This window comes from Debaryomyces hansenii, assembly GCF_000006445.2.
Source record: "Debaryomyces hansenii CBS767 chromosome E complete sequence".
In the NCBI taxonomy this organism is placed as follows: domain Eukaryota; kingdom Fungi; phylum Ascomycota; class Pichiomycetes; order Serinales; family Debaryomycetaceae; genus Debaryomyces; species Debaryomyces hansenii.
The window spans coordinates 1,276,126-1,289,158 of record NC_006047.2 but is presented as its reverse complement, the minus strand read 5'-3'; the positions used below and the strand labels follow the sequence as shown (position 1 = coordinate 1,289,158).

Below are 13,033 nucleotides of genomic sequence, written 5' to 3'. Positions count from 1 at the left end.
TTGCTTCTTGTAAACCTTTAAATGCTCATTTAATTCTTTTTCAAGTGTATTAATCTTAGCGTGGGATTCGTCAAACTCATTATCAATTCCTTTCATTGGAACGACAATATCACGCATTGCTTCTTGTCTGTCAAAAGCATCGTCCCATTCGTTGATACAATTTTCTAGTTCAGCGGGAAAACTATTGACAAACTTATGTAAAGACCCCGTTTCGCTATCTGAAAAATTATGAACGTCTACTACTAATGTCGAAATTTTTTCAAAACTTTCTACGACTCTCAAGAAATCTTTAAATTTCAATGTCTTGCTGTGAATTCTCGCCAATAACCTTTCTAAATCAGGCAAACCATTAAATGCTTGTTCCAAAATTTCTCTGAATTTTGTACCTTCACCCATTAAATAGTCTATGGAATCGTATCTCTCGTTGATGTCTTCCATCTTCATCAATGGATGCAAAACCCAATGCTTTAACATTCTCTTTCCAAAAGGTGTAATTGCCCTATTCACTAATTTGAATAAAGTTCCTTTATCACCGCCATCAAATGAGTTGTTTAAGATTTCCAAATTATTCAATGTAATACCATCTAAAATTAAATGCTTAGAAGTGTTTTTCGAAATAACATATTCATTAATGTTACCTAAGGTCATGATACTTTCATCCAATTTTAATGACTTCAAATAATATAACAACCCTCCAAATGCATTGAATGCACATTTATGATTATCTTTGAAGCTAACTAAAATTTTAGGGAAATTAGAATAATCATCTAAATCTTCTGCTGCATAATATTTGCTTTTAACCAAATTTTCTAAGGTTGAATCATAATCCCAAAATTCAGAAATTGGGTTTAAATTATTCCAAATTTGATTGGAATTATGTGCATTAAACTTCAAAATCTTATTAGCAATGGAACACAAATTATTCTTCTCGCATAGGATTTCTTTTGGTCTAATCTGAGCAATTAGGGTGTCTAGCTTGGTGCATTCATTATCATCAACAAATTCGATTAAATTTAACTCGGATGTTGCAGTATCGACGAAAGCTATACCAAACGTTTTGCTACCATCATCCAATTGTTCTTCTTTAATACTTAAACAGTAAATAGACATATCATCACTTATCATGTTTAAATCGGTCAACGTCCCTCCTGTTAATACACCTGTCAACTCTCTTTTATAATCTTTTCCTCCTTAGTAGAACCTCCTCTCATTTCTTTGGCTAATAAAGTCTCCTTTTGATCTACTCTAGCGACTTTATAGCCCAGGGTGATGAATTCCTTAGCCCAGTAATCAAAAGACATCTCTGGGATTCCAGCTAATTTCATATTTGCTCTTCCACCACCGGCAATTTTCAAATCAAATTGAGAATTTGCAATCATTGCATCATTTTCATATAATTCATAGAATTTTCCTTTCTTAAAGAAAACAACAGTATCCCACATTATAGATTTAATCTCCCAGTATTGTTTCTCGAATGCAGTAAATTTTGACCAGGCTGATGAAGGAACATATAACGTTCTTGAATCATAATTAGGATCATCGGGCGTTCTCTTCTCTGCATCTTTAATATTAACCAACCATTGATATCTTTCTTCATTTTCTTTTGAAAACTTATTATTCTTGGTCATAGTTGAAGATGGACTTGAAACCTTTGGTTTGGGCAATGAATCTGAAGATACAGTGTAAGAAGAATTTGCCTTAAATTTATTGCCTAATGAGCTATGACCTGGTGGAGCAGTGTCTGTGTTGATCTTTTTTACTTCTGTTTTTGCAGAAGCTCTAATCTTCTTCTTAGGTTTTGTTATACTGATATCTTCTACTTCTTTGTCTTCATTTTCTATCCCACTCCCTTCGTCATCATCTATCCCGCTCTCATCGTTATCATCCACGACAAAGTCACTCATATCATCATCTTCGTCATCATCTTCATCAGCTTCTGCGTCTCCTGGATTGAATTCATCTTCATCATCATCACTTTCCACGATCTTTCTTCTTTTGCGAGATGCATGAGAAATATTAGCATCCTCTTCCGCGTCGGATTCCGCGTAGCTGATAGATTTATTCGAACTACGTTTCGAAACTGGGCTCGAATCAGGAACAGCATTGTTTGATGAATCCGATAATGGTTTTTTAGGATTCTCATGTAGGTTTTCTTGTTTGACTGGCGAAGACTCTGGAAAGTCGGGCTTTGATCTTTTGTATGTAGTATCCACGGCGGCACTGGTTTCTGAAGTTAAAGGTGTATCTGTTAATTGGGTGTCTTCTAGTATACTTTCATTCTCTTTATCGCTTCCATCCTTAAATTCACTATTGTTTTTGCTTTTTAATGGGGAAGACTCCTGTCCAGGTTTACTAGCAGGCTTAAAGAATGACATAAGAGACAGTTGCTTCTTCTTGGAACCACTTCCTGAGGAAGCTCCATTCACCTTACTTACACTCTTATTTGGAGTAGACGGTTTCTTCAACTTCAGTGACATGTTCAAGTCGTATAAAGAAATTTTAATTAAAAGATACTTTAGAGAATGAGGATGTTAAAATCTATTTGATTTCATTATCAAAACACCATAATCGCGTTTTGGATGTAGATCGCGTCTTGTTGCAATTGATTCTTTTTTTTTGCATCTGTACACCAAGCAACAATTTCAAGTACTATATTTGCAATTTCATTGTGGTTTTCTGACATGACTCTACAATTTACAATTATAACTAATAATTTAAAATCAATATATTATAGAAAAAAAGGGAAGATACTCTAATAGGTATGATTTTGCAAACGTATAAATTTGAAAGACGATATTCAGCAAAGTAAATGACATATACTCTGCTAAAATGTAACATTGAGCACCATTGCACTGAAGATTTCACTTTGTCTTGTCCCATATAGTCGTCTCTTATTCTTCACATGATGATTTCATATTTCACATCATTTTTTAATTCCTTATGAGGCAAAACGATTGAATTGTAAACAAAAACCTGGTTATGCACAACTGTATTTTGACATAAAACAACTATATTATTGATAAGCTTATAGTAGCCGTCTGACCTGACCTGATTTATATCCTTGCTAGTCGTGTCATTAGTAAATGTTCCTTCAATACGACACCATCTTCCAATTTTGACGTCTTTAGAAATAATGGCATTTGCAACAAAGGAGTTATCACCGATAGTGACATTATCTGAGATGATACAATTTTTAATTCTGACACCATTTCCAATCTTAACATTCCTACCAAGCGAAACATTTGGCCCGATTATATAATTTTCTGAAGTTGTTACAAAATTTGACGCCCTAACTGGTGATATTACCTTATCTGAAGGAGTTGCCAAAGGATTGCAAACGTGATTTTTCTTGTATTCTTCCAAGAAAAAGATGTTTGCAAATAAAGCGGAAATGGGGGTTTTCAATTGATTCCAAAAACTATCCGATTTATATGTTAAGAACCGGTTCTTGGCTTCAGGTAGGAACTTCAAAACGTCCAATTCGAGGGAAAGTACGTTGGAGTTTATAGACTCGTTGTCTAGATTATGCCTATCATATTCTTTACACTTTGAAGACTTATGACTTTGTGCCTTTGCAAGAAACTCTAATATTGACTTGTCAAAAACGTAGACCCCTCCATTAATTAATGTGTTGTACTCTGTTTGTAATTGAAATTCTGAGAACTTGGAAGAAGGCTTTTCAACATAATGGACAATCTTAGAATCCGACTTATTGGCAATTATCGTACCATATTTACTAAAAGTATCGATATTATCATACACCTTGAATGGAGTGTGGTTCTGAATTTGAGTCTTGTTCTGATAATTATTCATAAGAAGCAAAGGGTTGATTCCCATAATCACAGAGTCTGCATTACTTTTTTTATAGAATTGGATTAATTCTTTGAAGGGGTAATTACATACAATATCTCCATGAATAACCAATAATTCCTCGCATGTCCCATCACCAAATATTTCATCCCTAAAGTAATAAAGGCCACCTCCAGTCCCCATAGAATACGGTTCTGTCAAATATTTTATATTCACGTTAGAATATTCTTTCTTAGCCTCTGCAATATATTCATCAAACGGTTTCAAATCAGTGAAATATCCAAGGAGAAAAACTTCAATTAACTCACCTTCCCCTAATTCAGCTATTTTTTGAACTATATGGCTTATCAAGGGTTTACCTGCGATTGGGAATAAAACTTTGGGTGTATCCATAGACAAAGGTCTAAACCTTGTACCGGTAGTCTCACCTCCAATCAATATAACTACCTTCAAAGACATCTCCTGATACTTGTTACTTGTTCTTGATAAATCTAAAAAGTATATTCTATTTTTATCGTCATAGCAATGTGGGGGTTGTATACTACATATGACCATCGCACAGATTGCAAAAAAAATCGATGAAGAAAAGTCCCACATAGAAGGATGTATACTAAACATTGCCAAATAATATCCAATAAATGCTCTAACTTGTTCACATTTTTTGATATTATTCTTTCCCACGAAATATAGAAAAGTTCATGAATGAAAAAATACAATTAGAATGGGATTATTCATGACATATGGAGGATAACATTATCTTGAGAGCAGGCTTTTATAATTGATTTTACATGCTCAATAGAATGGATCAACTTATACAAATGAAGTATCAAGTATTACAAGTTTGGATTACAATAGGTAATTATTGAGTAAATATATATACTAAACGGTAATATTAGCAAATGCAAAAAAAGGAAGCGATAATTGCTTGAATCCTTTTGTTGTGTACTTTATTCCAGATATTAATACATGCATGGCAAAAGTACTCTTCATTGAATAATTATCTTCATTTAATGTGAGATGCTGCAAAAATTATATATATTTTGCAGCCAGTGTCAGGTATATTGTGAACAGCACTAACTATGGATCTTGATTTATAAAATATTTAACTACGTCAATAGCCGCAAGGGAATCTTCGCTACTGTCGTGTTCTCCTGATTGAATAGTTCTGCCTAAATACTTGAAAGTTAAGTATTTAAGAGGGAATCTGAACTTAGGAGATGTCTTGTGCTTTGGATATAACACGGCAGTATCAATTATTCTTTCATGTATAAGTCTCATAGAATTCACATCATTTTCAAGTCCATGGCCAATTAGAATGGTATTAGAATCAATAACTTCACCTAGAAGTTTGATCAGATCCTCAAAATTCATTGCTTCTTCTTTGATTTCTGCAATTCCAGACCACCTCGTATTCAAGTCAATAACATCACCCTTTGGTCGGACTAAAATATCAATAATATCTTCGCCACTGAAAAAATCGACAGCTGTAATTCTCAATAATTCGAAGCCTCTAGTAGTAAACCCCATTTCGCAATCAATGCCAACAGCTTTAAAACTTTGGCTATTCACACCAAGCAATTCACTTGTCTTATGAAATGGTAATGCATATTGCATTTCTTCTGGATTATTCCAGTAAAAGACATGATGTTCTGAAACTTCACAGCAATCTGTTTCGCCGCCAACGATACCTCCACAACATTCGTATACTTTGTTAAATGAGTCTTTTTTAATTACTTTTCCAAAATGATAATGACATTGTATGGGCTTGAGTTGTTCGTGTAGCTTGAATTCATTGTTACATCTTCTACATGTTCTGACATTCTCTGGTACCACTGCACTCGGAATATTCATGATATACCCATATTTTATGAGTGTTTCTCTTGGTATGACTAATTCCTCTAATTTAGAAAGATACTCAGAATCGGTAAGCTTTTTAGACTTCTTCTCAAATTTCTCTGGGTTACTCAATTCATAAATTTTCCTCTTAATTGATTGTGGATAAGTATTTGCCGAGCACTCAATAGCAACTTTGAACTCTTCTTCTGTGGCTTTTAATATAGGAGTTCGTATATTAGGATCATTCTTCTTCAATGCATCAATCATAATCTGGATGAATTTTTTCCTTACTTGAATTGTTGCAGGTGCAGTCAGCTTGATCTCTTTTGGTAATATAAATTTCGGATCTTCAACGCTTGCTTCTTTGTCTCCTTCCAACAACGTCTTAATACGGGCCCTATATTCCTCTACATTATTACTGCTATCTGCAATCTCGTGTTCTTTTTCAATTGCATCTTTATTTGGTGTATCGTGATTCAAACTGAGATAATGATTAGCAATCTTTTTGACATTGATAGTTCTATCTGACCTGGGTATTTGTAAATGATTTATAGCCTTTGGAATTGTATAGGAGGTATCTTGTGCTTTCTCTACTTCCACTATATGTTTATCTGATTGATCAGGTTTCTTGACCGGTTTTGGCAATTCATCAGTATCTAGAGACCTTTTCCTAGAATTAATTGCTTTCAGTTCCAATTCATGGTTGAAAATACAATTGAGAATCGTACACTTTTTGTTCTTACGTAGTTCTGGGCATTCTAACTTGTCAAAATATCCATTTCTTTTCCTAAACATGGCATCTTCTTTAGTTATTAAACACCTAGTATCTATAAAAAACCCTAAATAGACCAGAAGTATAGCAATTGTTACCCGGTGTAACGGTGCCCTAAAAATAAAAAACTTTGAAGATGTGTGCGTTGGTTCGTAACCATCTGAAAAACTATATAAGTGCGTTAATCAGAAGTTATTTTGATGGTTTTCCTTTTTTTTCTTTGTCGACGTACTTCATAGGATCATTTCTATAGGTCACGTCCCTCTTTGACTCTTCAAAAGAGCCACTGAATCCAACTTGGTTGATGAGTGAGATACCCTTATACCCTCAAAGTGAGAACTATATTTAGCTTGTCTGTAATCCTTAGCGATTCGGTCATCTATTATTTGTTTGCCTTTTATCTTGAAGATTTGGAATTTATTCCTCATCTTTACAAAAGGAGCGATGATCTTTACCCTTTTTTATATACTTCTTCGGATGTTTTAAACTAGGGTGGGTGTAAGTGGCTGTCTGACAAGTTACTTTGAAATTTATTTCAATAGTGACTATAGTTCATTATCAATGTTGTTATGTCGACCTAAATATCCTACATATTGAATAAACGTTCGTTTACTTCACTTTTTTCTGTAAAAATTTACCAAGCGCGTTAACTGGAGTTGTTAAAATCCAAACATTGTTATACAATAAGAGTATTATATGATAATTATTTTATTTATGTTTACACTGAAGGTTATTAATAATTTCTATTCTCTCTAAATATCAAGCATCCACATCTGCTAGTTTTGGAGGGTATTCGTATAGTTTGTAGTAGTCAACGACTGTTCGATTTAAATTATTCTCACCCTCTATAGGTAAATAAAATATGTTTCTCCATTCAATGTCACCAATGAACCAAAAATCTAACCAATTTGTCCTAAACCCATAGTCCGTTGGAATTTCAAATTCATTTAGCGGATCATAGGTTTCAACACTCGATGTATGCGAAAAGATTGATTTTATCCCTAATTTTATAGCTAATACAACTTGATCTAATCCAATTAATTTCAAGCATATACTAAGGCCATTACTTTGCTTAGGAGAGTTATATCTATTGGTATTAGATGATGTCAAATCAAAGTCTTTTGGTAAAGTAGAATGGTTGTAACCATTATGGGTCTGTAACCTATTATTTAATGAACTAAATTCCCAGGTTGTTAACCCTTTCAAAATTTGGAATGTTTGAACCAAACAAAGGAAGGCTATCCAAATGTATTGTATCAAGCACCAAAGCATTAAATTAAATTGAAAGTGATGAGATTTATAGCCCACGCATAATTCATCTGATAATAACCAGCACTTCTGAGATTCATCATCACTATCATACCCACTCATCTTTTCTGTATTTTTGAATAGTTTAATTGATAAATGTGTAAAAAGAAGAACTGCCAAGTTCAAAGAGTAAACAAACACCACGAATAACTTGTGATTTCTCACCCCTATATCATTATATACCCATGGACAGTAATGATCAAATCTAGCGATCAACTTCTTATTAAATCTGGAATATTTTGATCTTAATGGCTTACGAACAAACGTATTGACACAGAAATTATCGGTATCAAATCTCCCAATCTTAATTAAATCTTTCACTTGATCTAGTGTAACACTATTATCACTTGGAACAGGAACATATCCAGGGTTAATAAACATAGCTTTAAAGAAAGACCAGACAAATAAATATATGAAAGCACTCAAAACAAGATTGGAAATGAATTTCTTAAAGAGAAGCGTAGGTATGATATTGAAAGCCCAAGTTACAATGCACCAAAAAGCAGTACCTGAAAAGATCCCTGCCAATAGCGGAGATTTTGGTATGGCCTTTTCTTCTGCTAAGTAAGTTGGTATAACAAGCTTTTGCAAGATATAAATTGATCCAGCAAATAATACCACTGAAAAAAATAATTTAGGAATCACAAACCCGTTATAAAAAGAACAGACTTGGAACATTATAGGTAAAATAATATATGGGGTGAAAAACGTTACTAATTTGCCTATTTTTGGATTCAAATAGATAGTTTTCATTTCCCAATGATTTTTGGGATTCCTACCACATTCCTTCAACACTTTTATCCAAGTATCATAGCAATTCATATCTTTTGCAACCTCAAAAGAATCCTTACCTTGATCGTTCTTCGCAAATATATTAGATCCTGCGCCGGCTAAAACCTTCAAAACGGTCTTGTAACCTTTCATAAATGCCCAATGTAAAGGAATAAATAAATTCTTATCAATCTTCGAAACATCAGCACCAAATTTTAATAATGCATTAATAGTTAATAAGTCTCCTTGGTAAGCAGCCCAATGCAAACTTGTACGATCACAATTATCTGATTCATCCACATATAGCTGTTTAGACGTGGATGTTGATCCGCAACAACTGAGTAAGAGATAAATAATTAACGTGATGTTTGAGCTATGAACTGCTAAATGCAATGCATTATATGACTGGGAATCCCTCAATGTTGGATCAGCATCTGTATGGACAATAAAATAGTCAACAATGTATACTAATCCATTACGACACGCCCAATGTAATGGCGATGCCTTCAATTCACCTCCTAACAAATTTGGATCTGCTTTGGAGTGATCATTCTCAATTAAGTATTTAACTATAGTCAATCTATTATTTATTGCCGCCCAATGCAACGCAGTAATGCCATCGCTAAACGTATCGTTTGCTTTGACTTCTCCATTAGAAATTAACTCACTAACTTTAGTTAAATCACCCTGTTGACACGCACTCATCAAGTTGTGCAAGCTTGGATTTAATTCTTGCTCCGATGCCTCTGGCTTGGTTGCATCTAAATTATTCTCTGATAAGTTCAATATTCCATCCATTGATTTCCGTGACGCTGTATCTTTATTTTCATCAGGCTCTGAAGTTTTATCATTAACCAGTTCATCCTGTATCTTCACAGAAAAAGCATCCAGTAAGTCTGCTTCTCTTTGTTGTTCGTTATGATTCGGTTGTGCGTCTAATTTATCCTTATCCAATGTATCATTTTCTGTATTATCTACAGCTGTTTGATTATTGGTCTCAGATTCCTCGTGGTCAGCGACTGCGCCGTTTGATCCAACAGTAGATTCCAGTGCTTTGATATTCAATTCGCCATTTTCTCCATTAGTCACTTGTTCGGATACAAGTGGTATACTATCAAGTTCATTATTGGCGTCCTTGTCGACCATTCTGAATATATCTGAATTTCTAACAATTAAATTTAAACGGTGATTATTCTGAATATCGAATATTGTGAGGCCAAAAAAAATCTAAAATTAATCGAGAATATATTCCAAGCCTGAAAAGTCCAAGGCAAATAAGTCTATATACTATAAAACATAATTTTAAGGCATACATATCAATGATAATCACCTAATATGTGATTACTTGTTGATAACATGGTGAGACAAAAACTTTTCATCTTCATCTAAGTCAACATAATTAACCTTTTTACCTAAGGTGGAGGATAAGCTTCTTATAGACTTAGTATCTTCACTAGATTTGTCATTTCTGTCTCCGTTTAGAGAAAGCGGACTTTCGTACGAAGATGTAGTCACTGTTGTTGGGTGGGCCTGTGTAGTTGCTGGCAGAGAGCGTAACGCAGCAACGTTAGGGGACTCAGACCCCGAATGAATATACGACTTTATCTGTTCTCCAGCCTTAATAGCACCAGGTTTAACCTTAGTATCCACAAACGGCTGTATTTTATCATTAATGAAGCTGGGTCTCACTTCATCTTCGCCGATTATGCCCATGTTCTTTTCTCCAACGCGGGTCAAATGCTTCTCCAACAAGAGAAAGTTTCTCAGGTTCGACTTATAACCCACTTCAACTAAATCACCAACTATAGGGATTAATCCCAACAAAAAGTCAATTACAATATTTAATAAGAATAATAGTTGCAAGTCCAAAGGCAACCCATCATCCAATTGTCTTGCCGTCTGCAAAAGTGTCAACGACCAATACGTGGAAACAATGGTTCCAGCGATAGGAATTATTCCAACAATATTAGTAAAACCAAACTTGATACCCAAAAAAGAAAACCACATATCATACCTATACGCCTTCTTCTTCACCTTTTGCAATATTGTTTCATCATTTTTGGATAATCCGTCTGGCACTCTCCTGGGAGTTTTCTTATACTTCACTTTTTCATTCTTCCCTATATCCATTGGTACATATTCATAATATGGATCTTCCACCCCAAATCTAGTCCACTGGTTATCTTTGAATATCCTATTCGTAATATATTTGATTACAAACGATGACATGCTAATATTGATCTTCACTTGAAAGAATACAAATTATTCCTATCGTTGCGTTATAACATCAATCCTTGATAGTTGCAAATGATTGCTGCGTGAGCATGTGATTTATATATAGCCTTAAAAATATATTTATCACATTAATTGGTAAGTAACACTTCTTGAATAGTGTGCTACAACACGTAAAATAATCGTATTGGCATATATCATTTAATATGGTCGTGAGAGAAGTATTAGGCAAGGTGGTACGGAAAATGCCGTATTCTGGATATCTCCCCACGTCTTTAATTGGACATGAGAATGATGAAAGAATAGATGAGCCATTATCAGCACTTGGAATATCAACCGCTGCAGAGCTTTCGCCTCGGGATACGATTCATAATAGAATAATAAGTAATCGATCGGATCAAATGAGTAAGAAGAATAGGGTGGGCCCTACTTTGGAATTGAGTTGTTTGAATTACTGCGATACATTTGATGATTTCTCGATTGAAACGTCTCCGATTAACCGATTAAAAAACAAGGAAACGTCTGATAAAGTAAGGAGCGATGGTAGTGATACTAGTGATACACTCATTCACTCACTGCTTAATCAGAGTCAATTATATATCCCAGAAAATAAATATGGACAATCTAAAATACTCAGTACCGTGGAAGAGAAGAATGAAGATTGTGATATGAAGACAATAAGAATAGAAAGATATCTTAATGAGCAGAATAAAAAATTTGACGAGTTGGTAGACAAGAACCTTGATGTTGTATTACAAGACACATCGAGCGACTTGAAGAGGAACGTTATTGGTTTGTTGGATGTATATGATTACAAGCTCCTGGACAAGCTTATGGATATTTCAAACATTATTGGCATAGCTTGTAATAACGTATTGCATTTTACTCCGTTCAAGAAGGAAGGCTCGGAAGTATCTGACAAAGGACTGGATCTCGAGTCAATGTCGAAAGAGTCTTACGATGCGGCCAATACCGAAATCGACCAGATTGTGAGAACAGTAGACAACAAGTCGCCGGTTAATTCACTTTTAGTATCATTAGATTATGATACGAAGGTTGAATTATATACACAATTAAGGGAAGAGTTATGTTACGATGTAGAAGGAATATCTGCAGCTAGTAGGAACAGATTTATGTCTGATGAAGATATGTGCGACGATACCACAAATGATAAAACTGACAACGACTTACTAATTGATAAATTGCAACTGTGCATTATTATATCAATTAAATTGCTATTCATGGGCTTAAAACTAACCATCCCATTAAGCAGAATATTGTACCAAAGGTTCATAAATAACCAGATGTTTATTGTCAATAGTAAAAATGCCAATAAGTTCATGTCGTTCGTAATCAAAATTATGAGATCGTTGGAGTCACATTTGAACGATGATAAGCTTGTCAGCAATCAATATGGATATGAAAAAGGCACGCACGAGAACCAGTTGCAACTAAACCAACTATATGACGAAATGACATCTTCCAATGGTTATTTCACCCTGCAACCGGGAAACCAGTCTACGGATTCATCTTGGAGAAAAGCCATGGCTGAATATATCCTCCTCAAATACATGGGCAGAGATTCTACCACCGACAAAAAGTCCGATCCTAGGTATTCAAAATTCTTTTCGAATCCAGCAGCTCCTTTATCTTCAGCATCCAACTTTTCGTTCAACTCAAATTCTGACTCCAATTCCAACTCCAACTCCAACTCCAACTCCAACTCCAACTCCAATTCACGGACTCCAGTACAGTCTGCCAGCTCCAACAATTCCTTATCGATGTTGAAGATCGCGGAGCAGTTCTTAGATGAATTTTGAATCCCGGGCTTATGTCGATAGGTTGCACATAACATTCGCAGCAAAATGTATGCTGCAATACACTCACTACAGACTATTTTAATACGACAGTTTTCTATTTAGCTACTGTAATTACAAACCCTCCATTACCTATTATTCTTTTGTACTAGAGATATAGACGCCGTCGATAATAGTACTGGCTAGTCCAAATTCCTATCAAATCACTCTCTATGGGTGTTGTTCTTGGTGTTTGGATGTAATAATCTCACATTTTCTAGCAAGCCTACCGAACTTGGATTATGTAATATTTGTCCCGTTAAGGTATAAAAAATGAAACATCTCCTATTTGAGCAGGCCTTGTGCCTGTCTGGCCAATCACCATTCAAATCCACATGCGGGTAACTGCAAAATAATTACCCGGTCATCGTTCCATGGCGGTCTTAAATAAATTGCTGATTCCTGAATTTTGGTCATTACATTAAAGTCATTCAGAAATCCGGATTTA

The 13,033-nt window shown here is 34.7% G+C and overlaps 5 protein-coding genes and 1 non-coding gene across 6 annotated transcripts; 2 read left to right on the top strand and 4 right to left on the bottom strand. All coding sequences in view use genetic code 12, as the record gives it.

Annotated features, from left to right (window-relative positions):
* Positions 1–2,898: 2,898 nt before the first annotated feature.
* DEHA2E15862g (DEHA2E15862p) lies at positions 2,899–4,428 on the bottom strand (the record flags this gene model as incomplete). Its single annotated transcript, XM_459991.2, has 1 exon — positions 2,899–4,428. One exon carries the CDS (start codon positions 4,426–4,428, stop codon positions 2,899–2,901), a length of 1,530 nt encoding a protein of 509 aa, XP_459991.2.
* A 459-nt stretch (positions 4,429–4,887) lies between these two features.
* Positions 4,888–6,655, bottom strand: DEHA2E15840g (DEHA2E15840p; the record flags this gene model as incomplete). Its single annotated transcript, XM_002770445.1, has 2 exons — positions 4,888–6,586; positions 6,651–6,655. 2 exons carry the CDS (start codon positions 6,653–6,655, stop codon positions 4,888–4,890), a joined length of 1,704 nt encoding a protein of 567 aa, XP_002770491.1.
* Positions 6,656–6,698: 43 nt separating this feature from the next.
* SNR17 lies at positions 6,699–6,938 on the top strand. Its single transcript, XR_003013369.1, has one exon. It is a non-coding gene; the product is annotated as a U3 RNA (small nucleolar RNA).
* Positions 6,939–7,177: 239 nt separating this feature from the next.
* On the bottom strand, positions 7,178–9,643 carry DEHA2E15796g (DEHA2E15796p; the record flags this gene model as incomplete). Its single annotated transcript, XM_459990.1, has 1 exon — positions 7,178–9,643. The coding sequence occupies one exon, from the start codon at positions 9,641–9,643 to the stop codon at positions 7,178–7,180; it is 2,466 nt and encodes an 821-aa protein (XP_459990.2).
* A 195-nt stretch (positions 9,644–9,838) lies between these two features.
* On the bottom strand, positions 9,839–10,726 carry DEHA2E15774g (DEHA2E15774p; the record flags this gene model as incomplete). The annotated part of the gene is made up of 1 exon (XM_459989.1): positions 9,839–10,726. One exon carries the CDS (start codon positions 10,724–10,726, stop codon positions 9,839–9,841), a length of 888 nt encoding a protein of 295 aa, XP_459989.2.
* Positions 10,727–10,935: 209 nt separating this feature from the next.
* On the top strand, positions 10,936–12,549 carry DEHA2E15752g (DEHA2E15752p; the record flags this gene model as incomplete). The annotated part of the gene is made up of 1 exon (XM_459988.2): positions 10,936–12,549. One exon carries the CDS (start codon positions 10,936–10,938, stop codon positions 12,547–12,549), a length of 1,614 nt encoding a protein of 537 aa, XP_459988.2.
* Between the last annotated feature and the right edge of the window lie 484 nt (positions 12,550–13,033).